The sequence below is a fragment of the Epinephelus moara genome, chromosome 1, assembly GCF_006386435.1.
Source record: "Epinephelus moara isolate mb chromosome 1, YSFRI_EMoa_1.0, whole genome shotgun sequence".
Taxonomy (NCBI): domain Eukaryota; kingdom Metazoa; phylum Chordata; class Actinopteri; order Perciformes; family Serranidae; genus Epinephelus; species Epinephelus moara.
In genome coordinates, this window is record NC_065506.1 from 16,005,869 (window position 1) to 16,026,230 (window position 20,362).

At 42.7% G+C, this 20,362-nt stretch overlaps 1 protein-coding gene and 2 long non-coding RNA genes across 6 annotated transcripts in view; 2 read left to right on the forward strand and 1 right to left on the reverse strand.

Annotated features, from left to right (window-relative positions):
* LOC126391780 (uncharacterized) overlaps positions 1–15,484 on the forward strand; it is a 100,664-nt gene extending 85,180 nt beyond the window's left edge. The window contains exon 4 of the long non-coding RNA XR_007570115.1: positions 15,371–15,484. This is a non-coding gene — a long non-coding RNA (uncharacterized LOC126391780). The remainder of the gene's footprint in view (positions 1–15,370) is intronic.
* The window catches only part of celf6 (CUGBP Elav-like family member 6), a 143,819-nt gene that overhangs the window by 14,120 nt on the left and 109,337 nt on the right, over positions 1–20,362 (reverse strand). The window contains exons 5-10 of one of the 3 annotated variants that reach the window (XM_050046678.1): positions 15,376–15,549; positions 14,305–14,452; positions 12,801–12,950; positions 11,935–11,997; positions 11,269–11,349; positions 5,149–5,292 (exon numbers count right to left, since the gene is read on the reverse strand). In XM_050046678.1, coding sequence (XP_049902635.1) covers positions 5,149–5,292; positions 11,269–11,349; positions 11,935–11,997; positions 12,801–12,950; positions 14,305–14,452; positions 15,376–15,549 — 760 coding nt within the window. The remainder of the gene's footprint in view (positions 1–5,148; positions 5,293–11,268; positions 11,350–11,934; positions 11,998–12,800; positions 12,951–14,304; positions 14,453–15,375; positions 15,550–20,362) is intronic. The other 2 variants (XM_050046687.1, XM_050046696.1) reach the window with 2 other exon arrangements.
* LOC126391786 (uncharacterized) overlaps positions 15,504–20,362 on the forward strand; it is a 155,586-nt gene continuing 150,727 nt past the window's right edge. Inside the window, exon 1 of one of the 2 annotated variants that reach the window (XR_007570117.1) lies at positions 15,504–15,574. This is a non-coding gene — a long non-coding RNA (uncharacterized LOC126391786). The remainder of the gene's footprint in view (positions 15,575–20,362) is intronic. The other variant, XR_007570116.1, reaches the window with a different exon arrangement.

Below are 20,362 nucleotides of genomic sequence, written 5' to 3' on the forward strand. Positions count from 1 at the left end.
ACCGGGAGAAAAGACAGGCGAGATGAAAGAAAAAAGAGGGGGGAAGAAGACCCTTTTTAAGTCTTGACAATGACACAACAATAGCTCTTTGTTTTCTCTTTTCAGCAGATTAATTGAAAATCTTTGAATTAAAAAGATTACATAAAATACCACAAAGACTAATAACAAAGATATTGAAAATCAAACGAAGAAGAGCTATTAGAAACTTTGAGTTTAACTTGAACAGAGAACAAAAAAACATGAAAAGGTGTTCGAAGATTAGAGAGAAAAGAGGAGACTCATGTTGTGTGTGGATTTTTAGAGCAAAGTCTGTAAATGTTACCTGAGTGTTTGAGCCGTACAAGAGTGGCAGGGCTGCGTGTGTGTGTGTGTGCATTTTCATGTACGTGTGTGACTGAGCATGTATCTGAGTAAAGAGTAAAGGGCACAGGGGTCGTGACGAGATGCTAGGAGCAAGGTGTGTAGGACGGAGGTGCCTGCTGCTCTGAGTTATCACCTGGGTGTCGAGGTGGAATGAGCCCACAGCTTTCCACACCGGGACTCCTTGCCTGCTCTTATCAGACACCTCTGTGATTGACGGCCCGAATTTTCCGCCTGCCAGCTGATTTGATCACACCGCTATGGGTCCAATTTAATTTGGGGGGAGAGGGCAGGCTTTTGTCAGTGCGGGTGAGATAAGGCTGCTGCTTTTACAAACCCTTTAAACAAACTGAGCAGGGAAGGGCCTGTCAGTTGGCAGTGATCCCCCTCCCAATCCCACAAACACACACACACACACACACACACACACACACACACACACACACACACACACACACACACACACACACACACTATCCCAGCTTTAACGAATCTCCATACCTCACATTTACATCCACATGCCAAAGAGGTGATAGAACGCTGGGGCTCAAGGTACGGAGGTAGAGGACAAAGACTGCACTGCAAACTTTAACTGCTCAAATCCATGTACATTACAATAATCTAAAAGCAGAATAACATTTTTGAACGAGTTGCCAGTTTTAGCTGTTTTTCTCGAGACAAAGTAACTGGCTGATGTTTCATATCTTTGATGCAACCCTGTGTGTGTGATGCTGTGCAGCTCAATACCCAGAGCGCTACTAGTATTTGAGGTATGGCTCTCACAGCAGCCATCCATATTAGCAGAATGTCTGTGTGCATTGTAATGTTATGCATTTTTTATAAAAACACATGCAAAGCTGCAAACATTACAGGGTGACAATGGGGAAATACAAGTTGAGGACCAGGTTGGGCAGCTGAGAATGCTGCAGTATATACAGTAGGTCTCACGTTGCCCTAGAAAGAGTTACTATGTAGTGATGCTGTGCACTAATGCTGTTTGGTGCTATGAAAAACCTTTGCTGCTCTATTGCAGGGGTGCTTAGAGGTGAGGCCCTGATTCAGATGTCTCCTTCTCTGCTGCAACTACTATTGAACTCCCTTTGAACAAGCTGGTCAACCTGCAGGTTGAAGCTACTTTGTAGCCTTGTCAGAAACCACGCCACAGATAGAGATGTCAATGTTTAACCACAGAGAATATTTTTGATCGGTTACGCATGTTGGTCTACAGGTTATTTTTGCCAGTCTTCAGTTTACTGTACTGTGCACCAAATGGGTCAGTGGGAGCTAGCTAGTGGCACTGCTTATTCGGCGATTACCGCTAGTTAACACTGTTCTAACCCAGTGCTGCTATGGTAGTATTATTCCCACCGTTCGGTCTCCCCCCAGGTTGCCCTGGTGAGTAAGCAACTTAATTTTGAGCTGCAAACCCCCTCAAGTGTTGTTAGCTATGTTATCACCGTTAACGCAATGAGCAGTGTCAGCACAGTTAGTGGTACTAACATAGTTAACAATGCTAAAGGGGTTTTGCATCTCAAATTGAAGCTGCTTACTCATAGGTGCTACCTGGGGGACTGGAGGGTGGCTACCAAGTTTCTGCAGCAGTGCTGTCCTGTGAGCAGGATGGCACCAGTGGTAATTGTGAATGAGCGGCGCCGCTAGCTAGCTCCTACCCAACACAAGTGGTGCGCAGAGCAGCCAAGGCTAAAGTTAGCTAACCAGTGGAGACTGGAGGGTGGGCAGTGGATGCTATGTTACCACACGTTAACGCAGCTAGCCAGCTGTCCGTCAGCAAAACAAACAGGAAATATAATTAAAGGCAAGACATTTAGGCTACAGCACAAAACACTAAAATTCACTACTTCCAAATGGATAGCACTTTGAAATGTGTCGCTAAAGCTCATTGAGTCAATGGAGTGCCAGACTAAAAGGAAATGCCTCTTGTATTTCACATCATTTAGCATTTTTTCTTTGAAAATGTACTGCTTATTTACTGCTAAGTGAGTGTTGGACTACCGAAAGCAAAATTCTCTGAGACTGACATCCCCCAGCCACAAAACTTTACAGTTGTAATAGATGTATATTCACTTATTTATTCTGATCATTATTTATGTTAGAAAATATATGGCATTTCATGACCATTTAAAGTGTCACATTAACTGAGGGTGGAAAATCTGTGCATAGTGAATATGTAAACATACAGATGAAATGAACATGCACACTCAACTTTCCCTGTTTGAAAGTAGAAAATAACAAAAAAGCAAAACAAATATTAAAAAAGGCATGTTTTCAGAAGCCCTTTAGATAAACTGTATCTTCTTGTGTAGATTTTTTCTATCATATCTAAAAAGCAGTGCGCTTCCTATCTATGGTGTGTGTGTTGTGTGTGTGTGTGTGTGTGTGTGTGTGTGTGTGTGTGTGTGTGTGTGTGTTATTCCATTCTCAGAAGACCTTTTGAAATTCATTTTGAAGCTAAATCCAGCTAATTCCACTTAACAAGGTAAGCTTTGATCACTTTTAAAAGTCAATATTGAGTGACTAAACGCAGAGGATTAAGACTAATGTTATATCCATAGAGTCCCAGGTTAAATTAAACACAACCATATAGCTCCTCAACAGTGAGTGTCTATGGGGTGTACAAATTTGCCTTGGATGTTCAATGCGTTTCAGTGACTCAATAAAGCATCACTCACTAATAACACGGGCTATGTTAACGCCAGCATCACTTGGGCTTTCTTGTCATCCTAATTTTTTAAATTGCGTTGAGGTGAAATGTTTTATAAATCCCCAAGACTTTTCTTCATCTCACCTGCACAAGTGTTTAATATCACACCATGTCACACGTTCATATCCATTTTATCGCAAAGCAAATAAAAATACTAAACCAAACAGACATCTGTCTGAACTGACAGTGATGCATCCCTTAAGAGTATACTCCAAATCCTACTCCAGAAATACATCCTTTATAAGAACATGCTTCGAGTGCTCCTCCGGTGACCTTTTCATCATATTCAAATTTCCAAGCTTCTCTGTAAACACTCCATCTCAAAGCGTGATGTCTGGTTATCTCCTCCCCAAATCCCAAAATGGTGTTCACCTGTGCTGCAGAGAAATCAGGCCATGTATGCATAGATGTTTCTGTTGAAACTCACAAGAATTATTCTGCAGCGGCAAACATTTCTTCAGAAATACTTCAAATGTGTTGATAGCATTAACTAAAAATTTAACGTTGTGTACGAAGTAGGACACTGTGATATGCTGCTTTTTAAAATATAGGTAGGTATAGATAGGTTAACTTTTACACCAACAAACCTGACATTTTTGCAGAGTGTATGCTGTATTTAGATGATGAATTCGAGGTTATGCTCTTTAGATTTTAATTAGAAAGCGAAGAAAAAAGTGATTTATCTAAATTAAAATATGTTGTAATGTTGAAAGGAAAGTAGGGAAAATTAAAATGCTGGTTATGTTAATGCTGACATAGACTGGATTGTTTGTATGTTATATTTATGAATAATTAACTTGTCGTGCTCATTTTGCCCTATTTGAATTTAGCAGTTCTTTGGAAATTATCAGCTTAACTAACATTAAGGTAATTGGCTTTTGGTTAGTTTGAATAAAATGCATGTTTTCTTTACACCAGTGTACAGGTGAACCTTTTTACCTTTTATTTTTTACAATGGACAATTCACCTGTCCCTCCATCTATCCATTTTCCTACATCTGTACACTGTATATAGATATGCATACAATATATGTACACCTGTATGTGAGTCTACAGTCCCCATTAACCACATCATCAAGGCTAAACTCACGCATTTTTAAGATGAAGTGTTCCAAGTTCTTAGAGGCCTAATAACTTATCCCCCTTAATGCACAGCATCTTCTGCCTAATTTGTTAATGTCTTACAAAGGAGCCCTGGGGCTTCTTCTATAAAAAGGAGGGAGAAATGAGTGGAAAAAAAAATCCCCACAAAAGAATCATGGGTTAAATTGCTGTTTTTCAGCCAAGATCTTAATTACTAGCCATGGAAAATAAGCCGGTGAGACTGATGAGGTCACCGCCCCTTTGTCCTTCCCCCTTGTTGACTGACGGATAGTGATAGCGAGAGGCATATGTTTAGAGGAGAGCACACAAAGGGAGAGGGAGAGAGTCCTGAGATGGACAGAACGAGACAGGCGACGGGAGAGAGGAAGAGAAAGCCTCATAGACATGCCATGTTGAAGAGAAACTGAAAGAAAGCCAATGCTGGGAGTCTCTCCCTCTCTCTCTCTCTCTGCCTGTCTCCTGGGTGCTGCTGTCCAACTGAATCAACAGTAAGGCCCACACCAGTCTATTATTATCTCTTTAAGCCCATGGATTCCACCTGCACTGCCTCCACCCTGATGAACTGGTTTGCTGTGTGGGAGGCGAGAGAAGAGGAGGGGAGGTGTGGTGGGATGCTGCTAGGTTGCCCGGCTGGATTACTAAAGGGGGGGTCTGGGAAAATGCTTTTCTCTTGGGTAAAGGAGTCTGGGATGGCACAGAAGGGGAGATGGATCTTGATTGTATTAGGAATGGTGTGATAGAGAGGGTGATGAATAGATGTGTGGAGCAAATAGCAATTGTGGAAAGATGTTTGGGTCAGTAGCTGTATGAGGGTTTCACGGTGGGTTCAGCCTGTGTTATTTTAGGCGATTATAGCGTCCAACCTCTCACACCACACACAGCCCCACCATCTTGCCTGTGTGATGGAGCGAAGGAGCCAGAGTTTTTTCTCCCCCTTCTTTTCATCGTCGATTTTTGACTCACCAAAACATTTGCTCTGATTGGTCGCCCGGTCCACAAAGACTTTGGCGGAGATGACGTTGCCAAAAGGCAGGAACATTTGCATGAGCTCCGCATCTCCGAACTCCTGGGGCAGGTGATAAATAAACAGGTTGCAACCTTCTGGCCCTGGTGATGAGAGAAAGACAACAGGAGGGTTACATGGGAGCATAAACAGTGTGAGAGAGAGAGGCAGGCAGACCATAATAACACGGGTGGAAAAATGACTCAATAAAAGAATCAAGATAATAATCCAAGAAATGCAGGAGCCATGCAAACACCATGTTTTGATTGTGTTACCTGTGGCACAAATATTAGTTGTGTTAAACCTAGTTATTGTGGAGTACACACACCGTAATATCATTTTTAAAATGTTATAAGGTCACACACGTTGTTTGGGCAGCTCTTTTTGTGGTTTCCATTTGAATCCCATTTCACGTAATAACTGTATCACATAGGTGGCACTTTAATAAATAATGATACACAGTTAAATTTGACTATTGTCTCAGAAAATGTGCAGGCAATTGCAGTGCGCATGTAAACAGCTGAAGAGGAGCAGAGATAGAAGTAAACGAGATAAACAGCCAGAGATAAAAACAGAGACAACAGGAGGAAGAAAAAACACAGAGAGGTTGATTGGAAGAGAAAGATTAAGACGATTATTTTGAGAAAGAGAAACACTGAGACACAGAGGAGGAGAGAGAGGGGAGGAGGAGGTGGTGGAGGAGGAGGAGGAGGCAGAGCATAAGCCAAGTTTTTGTCCCAATTACTGTGTGACAGTAGGACTGTCTTCCAATCTCTCTCCATCCCTCCACACTCATCCACCCAGCTGCCACATATTGTACAGGCCAATCTGGATAAAGGGAGGAATGAACTGGAGAGAGACAGAGAGAGAAAGAGCGAAGCATGGACGGAGGGAGAGAGAGATGTGATGGACTCGGGGACAGTATGCTTGCAGCTGGCTGCCTGGCTAGCATTCTCTCCTGTCTCATTGCTCTGGGTGATAGCATGACGAGATGAGACTGGGGCTGGTGAGAAGGCTGATAAGAGGGCTGCAGTGGTGGCTGGCTGTACTGCTGCTATGCCTCGGCAAGATAGAGGACACACACACACACACACACACACACACACACACACACACACACACACGCAGGTTGACAGACTGGGGATTTTTTTTTAACCATTTAAGGCTGAATCTCAGCTCTGTCTGTTTAGGTTTATGTGTCTTAGAGAATTCATGCTTTGAAAACAAGTGGTTTGTTTGAAGGGAAGATATGTCTGCAGCTGGTGTGTAAGGATGGTTGATAGTTTGTTTCAATACTCTTCACAAACATAACACTACTTTTTTCCCCCATTGGTTATGCATAAAAACCTTACCTCTGCCTTTTTGAGAAGAAGAAATGCAGGAGCCATGCAAACACCACAAATATTAGTTATATATACACACACACACATACATGTCTGTCCATTCGGCTGTGTGGAGAACTGTGGTAATCAGTGGTAATAGTGTTGTCACAATACTGGAATTTCTAACTTCAACACAATACCATGAACAATATAGATCTTTAATACCACATTCTGTGCCACAGGGAAAAATTGACATTGAGGGCATACAAGTTAACAATTTTATTAAAAGATAAATTCAAACAGGCTATACCATGACAACAACTTTGTGCTGGTACTGATGTATTGATACTCCAGTATTGAGAAAGTTGCTTTAAATATACATAATCGATATGTGTTGATATATCGATATTTTTGACACTAAGGTCTTGTTATCTTGGGAACCACTTTTACTTTTACCCAACCAAGAGTGGGCCCTATTGAAAATGCATGTTGATAAGTCGATCTGGCTGCATTATTCTATGACTTTACACACAGTTTAGGATGAGAAGGTACTTTGGTATGATTTACATATTCAGGATTTATTCTTATATATTTTGGAAACTCTTAAAATAATGTGTGGAGTTAGAAAACACTGAGTTTACCAGACCTCTGTAGCCTGGTCCTCATCTCTGCTTAAGACTAGCTAGGTTCAAGGCTCCATAGAGCGCTACAGGGATGACGTTTTTTTTGCAGGCCTATGCCGACGTTGGCGTCGCCCAGTTTCTCCATCAAAAAGCCGATGGGATTTTCACATTGGAGTTTGGATTATTGCAGGAAATAGGCTCTGTGGCAAACTAAAGTTTCGGAAACTTCCACATTTTGTTCTGCAATACCCCTTTTCCACCAACATTAGTGTGGGTTTGCAGGGTTATTTTGGGCTGTAGTGAACCAAAGAAAATCTTGGTCGACTAAAGTCGCACATAATCTTCAACTAATCAATTAGTCGTGGGGGAAAAAAAAAAAAATCTGCAAGTTATATTTTTACTTCTGCGGTGGTGTGTCTGTCACTCTGCAGTTACACCTCCAAAATGCATTTTTACTTCTGCGGTGGTGTGTCTGTCACTCTGCAGTTACACCTCCAAAATGCTAGTCAGCAGTGGAGAACTCTGTTAAGTACTGTAAAGTTTAGTTGATTCAAAACACACATTAAACATGGCTTAGTAGAGACAGTTTGAAACACAAGTACGCAAATTGCCTTCACTATAAATCGCAGAACTGACAGACAAACACTTGTCTTTATCTGGACACATTTCCCCCACCAATACAACATGCTAACGTTATTAGCACAAGCCTATGGCGTTTTACATTGTATAAATTAGCCTAGCGTCTAGTGATCTTTCCCTCTTCTCATATAAAACCAGGGACAACGGCAACATTTACAGAGGTAACGGCACACAATTTGGCTGCATTACAACTCACAACATTCACCCACAAACAACTGTCTTATACTAAACACGTTTTCCAAACAAATAAAACATGCTAACGTTATTAGCGCCAGCCTATGGTATTTTACATTGTATAAATTAGCCTAGCAGCTAGCGATCTTCTCCTTGTCTCATAAAGCCAGGGACAACAGCAGCATTTAACAAAGGTAAGGGCACACAATTTGGCTCCATTACAACTCACGACATTCACCGACAAAACAACCGTCACACTAAACACGTTTTCCAAACAAATACAACATGCTAAAGTTATTAGCGCCAGCCTATGGCATTTTACATTGAATTAGCCTAGCGACAAGCGGAGATTTCCTCTGCTCATATGAAGCCAGGATAAATCCCTAAGTATAAATCCCTAAAGGATAGATCACACACACGACTTAAAATGCTATTTTAGTGGAGGCTTTACTGTCTTCACCATGTATTGTTTCTTATCTGTGAAACACAAGTAAATTCAAGCTTTGTTTCCACTGAGGGAAATGGTGTCAGTATACAGAAACTGACAGGAGGTCTGTGTCACCGCGATGCTGAGCGTTAAGGTGGGCTTTGAAAACACCCCCATTTTCACAGGTAACTTAGCCTTTCCCCCCCACCACAGGAAATAATGGATTAATCCTGGAAAGCTATTGATGTAGCACTTTTTTCCTTATGAAAGTAACACAGTGATTGTTCGACCAATGAGAATTTGGTCGGATGAGAGCATAGTGACCAAATAATCGACTAGTCGACCAGGAGACTACAGCCCTAGTTTTTTTCAACATGGGAAAACTCACTAAAAAAGGCAATACACTTGTTTCCCATAGTGATCCAGGAATGACATTTTTCTGGGGGCCAACATAGAAGTTAGCGTTGCCCTGTTTCCCTTGGCAAAAAGCCAAAGATGTTTTGTTCATCAAGATAATCTTTAAAAATGAACATCTCTTGTATGAGTTTTGAAGCCTAAATGCAATTGCTTGGAGTAAAAAACTAACGTTAGGCTATAAACAAACTATACCATGGTCCCATAAATGACCATCTCCACCTTAATGAGGCTGTAAAAACTGTGTTTGCCATGATGATGTTCTGTAGCAACTGCCTTTTTTAAACAACAAAAAAAATTCTTAAAATTCATGAGTGGGATATTTACTAACATATTTAATGTTGTAGAACAAAACCTGAAAGTCTCTTAAGCTTGTGTTAAACACAGACCTTATTTCAGGCACTTGAGACAAGGGAACGGGGAGTGCTAAAATGCTAACTTATTCCAGGACTCATTCCTGGGGCACTTTATTGCCAGCAGACTAGAGCCATGTATAGGCTCTGCAGCAGACAAGCATGCCTTTCTGTTTTTTATTTTACTGGTGTGTTTCGTTCAGCATCATGGAGAGGCCAGAAAACTGGTAAGTAAACAGTAGAAAGTAGCATATTGGCCAGTGAAATGTTACGGTGGTTACTTCTTAAATATACATCTGCTTGGGCAGAGACGGTCAGTATTTTGTGGTGGCACTGGCACATCACTGCATCTCACTGGCAAAGGAGTTAAACTTAGAGTGCTCACCCAGGTGCTGTATTTCCATCACTGCCGATCGGAGCTGGAGCCGACAAATACAGTACTAGTTCTTTCAGTACTCTATTAGCTGTTACTAGCATAATACCCCTGAATCTCTGACCAAGCTGTCGGGAGTTAGTTGCATTATGGGTAACGTCGGCACCAGGTTTCGACAGGCAAGAAGAATCATCCTGAAATTATTCTGTTCATACAATTACAGTCTGCGGTGATGTATTCAACCAAATGATCTTCAAATGGGTGTTATTATTGCCTACACTGAGGGAAGTCATAATGTTGGCATGGAGCTGGAGCAAAATTCTCTTTGCAGGAAAAACCCTGATACTGTATCTTGTTTTTACAATCCATGAGTTTGCTGCACTGACTGAAAGCCTTTTTAAAAAAACCTTTTTGGTTTATTCACAAGTATTTGACACCCCTGCATGACTTTGGGCATAACACATATTGACATTTGCTGTGTCAGTAAGTGTTGCTGTACAGTATTGAAATGTAACACAGAGCTGCGCTGCCTGAGACGCTTCCCTGAAGTGAAAAGGACACATATTTTTAAAGAGTACAGTGAAGATTTGTTTGGTTGAAATAATATTTTTGGATTTGGGGGGATTTTCCTTTGTTGACACACACACACACACACACACACACACACACACACACACACACACACACACATACAGACGCAGACTGATAGATTGTATTGTTGCAATTGTTAGCTTTCCGAGGGAGGTTGAAGCAGAGGCTTGACTGTGCCTGTGTATTCAGGTTTAGGTGTCTCTTGTTAAATGGCAGAGCTGCAGACTGTGGCAGTGGACTGAGACAGGCTGGGAGTGTAGCCAAAACCCAGAGGAGGCCAGAACTCAGACAGGCCACTGGCTCAACCAAGAATAGCTCTGTGTGTGTGTGTGTGTGTGTGTGTGTGTGTGTGTGGGGGAGAGAGAGAGAGAGAGACAGTATGTATGTCTGTGTGTGTGTGTGTATGCATTTCCACGACTTCTACAATTCTTGCTAATGGTGAAAATGTTCCGAGGTAGCAGTGAGAGATGAGATGTCCTTAACAACTGTGTGTTTTTGCTGTGGTGTGAAATTATGCCTACATGTAAAGGGAATAAGCTGCTGGCATTTGAGGATAACTTTGAGTCTATCTCTACTTTATTCACACACTTCTGCACTGTGACCCTGGCATGCACTCACACACTGCTGAAAAAAAATGCAAACACATACAAACTTTTCCTCTTGGCAATGTTGGAGACACTCACTTTCAGAGTTCCTATACTGAATATTCATGCCACTCTATGCTGTCTCATACAATCATATAGATGAATAATTGAGACTGACGAATGGCGTCAGAAAGAGTGATTTACCATCACAGTATATCCTATGCTTTATTACATCTGATGCTGTGGCATAAGAACGAACACTACACTAGGAATGGTAATAAATGATTATGCATGCAGCTAATTAATCTGATGAATATTTATAACCACTTAAACACATTGTAATGGACTGATTAAGCAGTCCAACGCTGCGAGTTTGAATTAGTGCAGTTTTTGAATAATGACAGAGTAACTTTCCATCTCACTGCTAATGTTCTTCTCTTTAAATGGGGAGCCTTTTTCTCACATTTTCCCCAGCCAGCTTTTTCCCTCCCTCGCTAATTCAAAGCAGCGCAGCTACATTAGAATGGAACATGGCAATTATCACCTTTTATCTTGGGTGGGCGCGCTTGCTCGCTCTTACCTTCCCTCTGTTGCTGGGGAATGATGGTTGGTTGCTGGGGGAACGCTTGGCTGATTGGCGCATAGGCGGCAGGGTAGGCTGCTGTTGCAAAGGGAGAACCAGAGTGGAATTTTTCACATCTCCATTTTCATATTTGACACAACAAAACTCAAATCATTATTCCATTGTTCATTTGCGTCCTCTAGACATTGCATAAATAAATTGCATTATGACTGGGAGCCTGGGCTCATTTGGCTGGTGGATCACTGCACAAAGAGTATGGCAAAAGGGGAGTGGAGTGCAGTTCAACTAAGCAGACACACAAAGAAAGAGAGGGAGACTTACACCGTGTTAATGAGAGCTGATGTCAGGCAGAAAGCAGTGGTTATGAGAGGTCTATGTCATCTCTCATGTAGGAGGCTATGGCAGGTTCAGATCCTCAGCTCTCGGTGTGCTTTTGGAATTAAGATTTTTTTTGTATGTGTGTGGGCGTATAATCAAGTCAACTGAAAATCCTTTTGCAATCCTAATGTAAAGTAGCCTAATCCGGGAGGAAATTGGCTGGTCGTCCGGCTATCTCTACCTGTCATAGTGTCTACTGATGTGGCAAACAGAAAGGGAGAGGGGAGAGGGAAATGGACAGATGGAGGAAGTGAGAGAGTAGAGGAGGTAGGAGAGACGGATCACCTGCGTAGTGTTGGACGCCAGCATAAGCCTGTTGGAGAGGGTCGGTCACCGTTGGACTCTGTGCTGCAGAGAGACGAAAAGAGAGACAGAGAAGGGGGGGTGACAAAGAGGAAAATGAAAGCAGAGGAGACAAAGAGAGGATGGAGAGTGGTCAAGACAGGAACAGAGACAGAGAGGGATATAGAGAGAATGTTAAAGAGCAAGACACAAATTGGCTCAGCTGTAGACAACCATCAGGGGGTAAGATCACACAGGGAGTGGGAGAAATTTGGGTTGTCATATCTCAGTTCTTCAAAATGCCTGTTCGCCCCAGATGTTTGCATCAAATATTAACAACATGCCAAACAAACCACTTTGTAGTTCATTACAATTGCAGCTGCCTTTGCATAATGCAGAAACGGGGGAGTGTGTGTCTGTCAATTCTTCAGGAATCGGTCCCAGACAACATTAAGAAGCCGAGGACGGGCTGAGACACATCAAATTAACCATAATGGACTGATGGATGAACTGATGGATTCATCATGATACTAGGGCTGGCTGCTCAGAAATCTGCCAAAGACACTGTTGATTGACCCTCAAGCCTTAAACACTTCAGTTCAAATCAGAAAAAGATGTAACCAGAGTGTGATGTAAAAGAAGGACTCTTGTCAACTTTTTAACAGTACCATGAGATATAATTTAATTTGTTGAACTTGTATTGTGCCAATTAGGTGATTTTCTTATTCACATGAAGTGCAATAGTAGAATAATTCACATACCACATTTAGTACAAGCGGCTCAGTGTCAGGGTCAGAGCATCAGTCTCATGACAGCAGATGTTACAAATTTATCTCATGTTTCTTTTATGTAAACCCTGATTGGCTCACCTGGGTAAGGGTGAATACCATTGGTGTAGATGGGCTCAGAGGTGGGCTGCCCGTTGCTTTGAGGCGGGAGGGCACTGAATCCGTTGACCCCGATAGGGGTGGCTATGCTGGGCACGGCTGTGGCAGAGATGCCCGGGGGTGTGCTGGTGCCTGCAAATAGATACAGTCATTACGGAAACTGCAGGGTGCACACTTCACATGCTACACACTCAAAAATAGAGGTACAAGAGAAGTGTATTTTTGTACATTTTTTCACAAATGTATGAGTGTATAACAGGCACGTTATGGGCCCTCATGAGCGCAAATGTGTACCTTTTGACCCACCATGATGGTACAGTGTAGTTTGGTAAAAGTGGTACCAATTCAGATTGAGCTAATGGTACAGTTGCTAAAATCAGTCAAGGTTGCACACTGATTTAGGTGTGAGGGAGGTGGAGGGGAAAAGCACTCATCCACCACTGTAATAGAACACAACATAATAAAGGTAGCACTCTGATTTCTGAATATTTTCTCATTATTATAGCCTTGTTTAAAGGTGTATTTCTGTCACATGGGGTACATAACTGCACTTTTGAAGGTAAAAAAAGAAGTGGTGCAAAACTGACTCAAAAAAAAAGCCACCGTTAATGTACAGTGCATTGGATGTAGAGACCTATGCATCTTCTTCTAACTGCCTTTCCTTCTTGTGGTGATATCCCAAGTCTGTCACCTTGTCAGTGCCCTTTTGTGCTGATGGATTTTTATTATTTTTCTAATCCAGGTGAAGGGCATTTAAGTCATGTAGGATTATGTTTGATAGGCATTACCTGGTATATGTAGGCCTTGTGGATTACAAATGCCAGGTACAGCGTCAAGCCACTTTATTTAATACATTTGCAATGACCCTGCCTTCAGGCGGCCTGCCTACTTAGTGTCGAGCCATCAAAGCTCTCCTCATGACAAGGGCCAAAAAGATAGTTCAGACTGGGGTCCGGGATTATCTCACACAAATCTTTGCTCTTATATTGTATAAGCCAAGGACTCTGCATCCAAAGTCATCGGATTGGCTGTGTTCCCAGAAAACACACACTGTCACAGAGACACAGAGGGAGAGAGCGACAGACAGACAGACAGAGAGCGAGAGGGAGATAATGAGAGAGAGGAGGAGAGAGGGAGACTGTAATGTGGCTGCCAATGAGTGTCAAGGAATGCTGTACATCTTCTCCCATCACGCCTCCTTCAATGTAAGGCTCTGCTTCCTTTAATTCAACATAGGCATTGCCTACTTCAGCCCAGAAAATGGAGCCTACATCTTAAAAAATGTAACAAGGGCAAACGCAGAAAGGCCTTGAATGAATATATTACTAGTGCTTCTATAATTCTTGCTAATGATGAAAATGTTCCAGGGCAGCAGTGAGAAATGGAGAGAAGCCCCGCATGTGTGTGAGTGTTTACACGTGCCTCTGCTCTTGCACCCGAGTCAGTTAGTGCGTGCGTGTGCATGCGTGTGCCTATTAGCGTATACCTGAGGACGGTGTCATGGGAGTAGCCACCAGGCTGTTGACATTGAAAGCTGCCATTTGCTGCATTTGCGCGGCAGCGATGGCTGCCATGGGGTTCAGGTAGGACCCTTGTGTTGCTGCCATCAGGGCTGCTTGCTGTTGCATCATCTGCTGTAGGATTAAAGAGCAGTGGGGAGAGAGGCGAATGGCGGGAGGGATGGAGGGAAGGACAGAAAAGGAAAGGAGGGTGAAATAGCCGCAGGACCAGAGCATGTTTACTCTCACATCTCTGTTTGCTTGGCCCATGCCTTGTTCTTGAACAGAGTGGTCTGTGTTGCCCTGCAGCGCTGCTTCCCAGCTATACTGTAATACTGCTCTGGCCTTGTGCTCATTATACCGACACAAGATAAAGGCTGTGTGCTGAGATGAGTTTAGCAAGCTGGAGACTATGTATATCTATATGTACTGTATATGTATAACTCTGCGGCGGTGGCAGAGTTAGTGGAGAGATTGTGCGTGAGTGGGCGATTCTCACCTGTCAGGGTGAGTTGTTAGCTACTGTGTGAGTGCAAAATCTCACAGACTCCTAACTCAGGCTGTGACTTTCATGTGTGAATATGAAATGGGGAGTGGGGTGGGCTGGCAGGGAAAGGGGTAGGGGGTGAGCGGGGTTTGGGTTCTCGGTAATGAAGCGCACCTCTGTCTGAGCGTAAAGGCATATGTGTAAGTAGATGAAATGTTAAAGAGGCAAGCTTGGGTAGGCAGTTTAAATTCACAGACCAAGTCAAGTAAATGTGGGACTGGAAAGTGAATATGAAATGAATGCTCACAACTGTATGAAAATAAAACACTGTAGTGCTGAGCATACATGATAAGCAGCTTCCCTGGACAAATGAAGGGATAAAAAAAAAGACACAATACAAAAGCAGTGCAGCATTTTCTGTAAAGCCTCTGAAAATGTGGACTCTAACAGCCATTTAATAGTGTGAATCACTTAAGGAGTTGTTTGCTGGGAGTGCCGCATGCCTGGTGGGAGAAATAGTAAGTTCAAACCTCAAATCACAACAGTTTTCGTTTTCTTTTTTAAAGCTCACCGTCTCCTCCCCCGCCGGGCTGAGACTTACAGCATGAGAGTAGGCGCCATAGGCCCCAAACTGGATGGTCATGGGACTGAAGATGCCGAGCTGGCCCGCCATCTGGTGCATCCTGCGCAGGGTCCTCTCCTTATCAGTGTCTGCGAATTTGACCACCAGACTGGACGAGGCACCCTAGGGAGGCATGTATATTTACAAGGTTAGTGAAAGATGCAACTATATAAGTTTTGTAGATAGTTTAGTTTTTCAGTTTCCAGTTTCATGTGTGTCTTCATAAAAAGTGTTTAACACTTTGCAGTGAATTATCATGCTTTCGATGTCTGCGGGGAGATTAACAAAAGCAAATTAACACAAAACAAACAATCTGGAGAGAGAAAAATGGGTTGATTGGTCTGTTAAAGTTTCAATTAAGTAGCACAACTAATAATACCAACTTTTGCAACTATTGTAGTTACTTTAAATCAGCAGCATTTTGCAGATTGCACCTGCCACTTCAGCTGGCCAACCAGTTAATGAGCTGGTGTTGGTTAGCCATAACTGTCTGTGAACATCCTCAGACTGAATAAATAGTCATTCAGAGGAAAAAACTGAAAGAGGATAAAAAGACAGTAACACATATTCTGAAACTACAGTAGTTTGAAAAGCTCATATGAATTTTGTAAAGCTAAAGGCAAACTGGTCAAAGTGATGCTGATCTCATCAATACTGATGTCACCTACTGACATTGTCATTATTGCTCTGATTAACATGTGATACTTAACTGGAAGCGTGCAGATATGTGAACACATTGAACACAGTGTGGCCGGAACCTAAATATAGGCCATTTAGAAACAAGGTTGCCAAATGCATGCATTACATTTGCATCTTTTATTGTGTGGTTTAAAATAGTTTGGGCTTTCCCTCGGGTAATAACCTACAGCTAAATGTTGGCTTCATAATAAAAAGATGTAGTCCCACAGCTACTGGGTGTAGTAACTGCAAAGAACTTACACTGATACTCTTTGGTAACTGGGGATAGCTACCAATAGCTACCAGGGAAAACAAAAGGGCTATCATCTTCCTATTTTGGTTGCTCAATGGTTAACACACTTCTTTTGTGCGTAAATTGAGCCTTCATTTACCCCATGGCTGACAGATTAGCATAAAGCAAGGTGTAGTGGGAACCAATGTAAATGCCAGTGGTATCATGATTCTATAACCATTACATCATGCAATCACCATTCACTTCATAATGATAAGTTAAAGCAAATACTTCTCTCTGTCCACTTTAAAAACATGTGTAACAGCGAAGGCCAAACAGTGGTGAGCATGTCATTCATTTCTGTCATCTCTTGTCCAGCATAGAAAACATTCCAGCCTTCAAGACTTATTATCTCTAAGCAGAGTAAGCCAGTGGACGTGAATGTGCACCTCTCAGTCATTTAGCTGCCACGTTAGATGGAAGACATAGTGAGTGATATTTGCTTTTGTGAACTTTCCAGCTCCACTGTATACACTGAGAGTGAACTGTGATCCTAACCAGATCCCACAGGAGTCCCAGTTTCCCAGTGGTGAAGCTCCACTGAATACAGTACTAGGTAATTAGGTCTGACAAAAGCCTTCGGCATGTGGAGGGCGAAGTATTGACTAATGGCTCTGCCTTATGGCAGATATAGTTCCGTATTGATGTCCGTGCTCCTGAGTTTGCATCCAATTAAATCATTTGAGAGACAGAGACCAGAGTCAGTTCCTCATGTGACATCCAGGCAAGGAGAGAGGCGGGGAGAGTGTCTGTGCGTGAGTGAGAGACAGAGAGACAGATACAGAGAGAGAGAGGATGAGTAGGCTGCCAGGCAGAGAAAGCAGCCACAGACACTGTCAAGAGGACCAGGCTCCTATTTAATTACATGCAATGCATGCTGGGAAAGAGCACGGAGCAACACCAGGACAGAAGGACACAGGCAGCCAGGGGGCAGTCAGGATATGATTAGTAAGATCATAAAAGCAAAGACATGGGGAGAAAAGGACTCCATAATCACAAGTTGGATTCATCTTTCACAAAATGTCTCACCCTGACAGGGTCAGTACAAATTCAGGCTTTGATTTAGATTTCCATATTTTCTTTGGGTTTAGAAATTGAAAATGTGAGTGCAGGGGACACAGTGACAGAGAGAGATGAGGCTGACCGGTGTGACTGATGCTGCATACACCTGTTTTTATTTGTATAAGAAAACAAAATTGACAAAGGTAGACCAAGCTGCTCTGTGCATCCAAGTTTAAGCTCGAGTGCTACTTACAGGAGGCACATTACTAAAGCGGAGCTATCCAAACAGAAAATCATAGAAACAAACAAATGTATGCCCTGTGAAGCTGAATATGGCAACTGCACAGTAAGAGTGTGTGTATTCAGCCACTAAACAAACACAGTCCCACTCTCACTGTTGTGCAGCCTTACTTCATGCTATTTCATAGTAATTCATACAAAAACTGTGTCCTATTTTTGTAAGCGCTTCATGAAATTTTAAACAGGAACAGCTAAGTGATAGTGCCATTGAGAGGGCTGTTTGCCGGGGTGGTCTCGTGCTTTGTGGTTTGGTTAGTCATGGCTGCTGCGACAAACCTTACATAATATCTAGCCATATATTTACTCTGCCGAAATCTGATATTTTTACATTGCCTGAACATCAGCCTTGTTCTTTCCTCAGCTACTGTTTTTTGTTCTCATCTATTTTTTTTGTAAGAAAGACAAATATGCATTTTCTAAATTCAAAAAAACCAAACAAGTTCTTCTTCAGAGGTTTTGTAAGTAAGCTATTCAATGAACCCATGTGGAAAGTGTCCTACAAACATTCTATTAACACAGCCAAGAGAATGTGTTGGCCGTAGATAACTGCAAGAAAGAGGCTGGGGAATGAAGGAAAGCATCAGCATGGACCCCAGGGACAGTGCGTCTCAGATGGGATCCTATCAGAGCCAACCAGCACCCCACCTCAGGCCAGAGGAGACCCATCTGGTGTTTCTCCCTCGATGCCATTTCAATTAGCTAAATCAATACTCCGACGTGGCGGCGTTAACGGCACAGTTTTTCCCTTTCTAATTTCATTTCATCCCACCTCCTGACCTTTTTCAGTTCTTTCTCAACTTTGTGGGCCAGTTGAAGGGACTGGGCTGTTGGATTTAATGAGGCTGGCACTGAACAAACATCTTCCTCCAGCGTTGTTGCTCAAGCCTGCCCACAGCATGGGGGCCTGGCATTTAGATCACATCCATTTTCTGCTTTGTGTATCTGTGTATTCTTACATTCATTTAAAACCTCATGAAGAATGCATTGTGAGCAACGGGACTGTGAAAGCCCGAGGCTGCCTGTACCCACTGCACCGTGACTCAAGATGAGGGGAGTCTGGCCTGGTCTGGCTTCTCCCAGCAGAGTGCTCTGCTGTAGACGACAGCGCGGGGAGGAGACCCAGTCTGCAATGTCTACACTGAACAGACTTGGCAACAGCATTAAAGCACTACAACAGCCTCTGCAGGTGTTGTCAGCAGTGCCACTCATGTCAGAGCCTAGCATTTCTGACTTTCATAGCATGAAAGCCAAAATGTCCCCTCTAAAATAAAAAATAGAATTTTCTCTCATCCTCACGCCTAAGCAGGGGAATTTCATATCCTCACATCTCAAGCGGATGTATTCTGACTAGATCCAAAGCCTAATCAGAAAAGGCAGATTTCAGAGTGTGATACCCCCCCCCCCCCTCCCCCCTCACGGATCAAGAGTAAAGAAAGAAAGAGTAATATGTGGCCAGGTAATGAAGGAACAGGTGGCGGCAGACAACAGGCACTGGATGCAAAGCAGCCACTCCTCACCGGTAGCAGAAAATCACAAGCTGACAAACAAACAGAATAATAACCTCCACCGGCATGACTCCTATACCTGGAGAGAAAATGAATTCTCTGAATTTGATAAGGGCCAACAGGGAGCCTTCACTTTTGACAGGTACAACTAAGGAATTTGTCACGGGTTCAAAAACTAATCTAATTTCTTGAACAGCACACTTGACTTGTGAAAATCTCCCATATTGGATTTTGTATAGGCCGCAGAATGTGTAGATGGAAAAATACACAACAGTAATTGAGGGATTAGAACTCAACTACACCGGTGAAATGGCATTATGCTTTTATCTCTGCATTACTGTGATACAAAGACACTGGTGTTAAGTGTGTACTAACAGGTAAACAAACACTCATCTTCCATCCTCTGCAGAGGCTTACAGCAACATAATACACACAGACACACTCAATGAAGGGAAAACTGTCATTTCGAAAAGCATATTAATAAATAATTAATAACGAGTGTTCTGAAAACCCTCTTTCTCCCTCATTCAGCAAACATGTAACAGCTACTTTTAAATGACAAGTGAAACTTCCAAAATTGTCTCAGGTTTCTGCAGATGTATAGACTCTAAAAGTGTTAATCGAGAATCTGTTAGAAATTAATTGAATACACCATAACAAGTTTGTTTGGTAATTGGATGAGCCCCCGTGGGCTTCGTATTCAACTCTCTGAACCTTGCTACATCTCTGCTAGCCTCATGGGAGGACTGTCTCTCATTAGCACCGGATGATGCTGTCTTGGTCTGGCCTTGCTGTCCACCACATACTGCTGCTGCCGCCGAGCACACTGCACATCGAGCCAAAAGACACAGAAGAACAATACTGCCATTCATAATGGTATTTTCACTTGGTGTGTACACTGCATTTTGTAAATAACAGTTTCCGCCACAATATGTGAGAAACGCAAAAACACAAAGCTCCGTGTCGTGTGTCAGCTACAAGCCTGCTGAGGTTCTACAATAGTTTCATGTGACATTTGATGAATCTTGTGTTACAATGACAATGCTTTCTGGCTTGGACTTATCGCTCATTAATCCGGAACTATAGTATCACACACATGCACGCTCTTGTTGCTGCCAACACCGGCGAGCTCCACAGGCCCTGTCAGCCACGCTGTGAC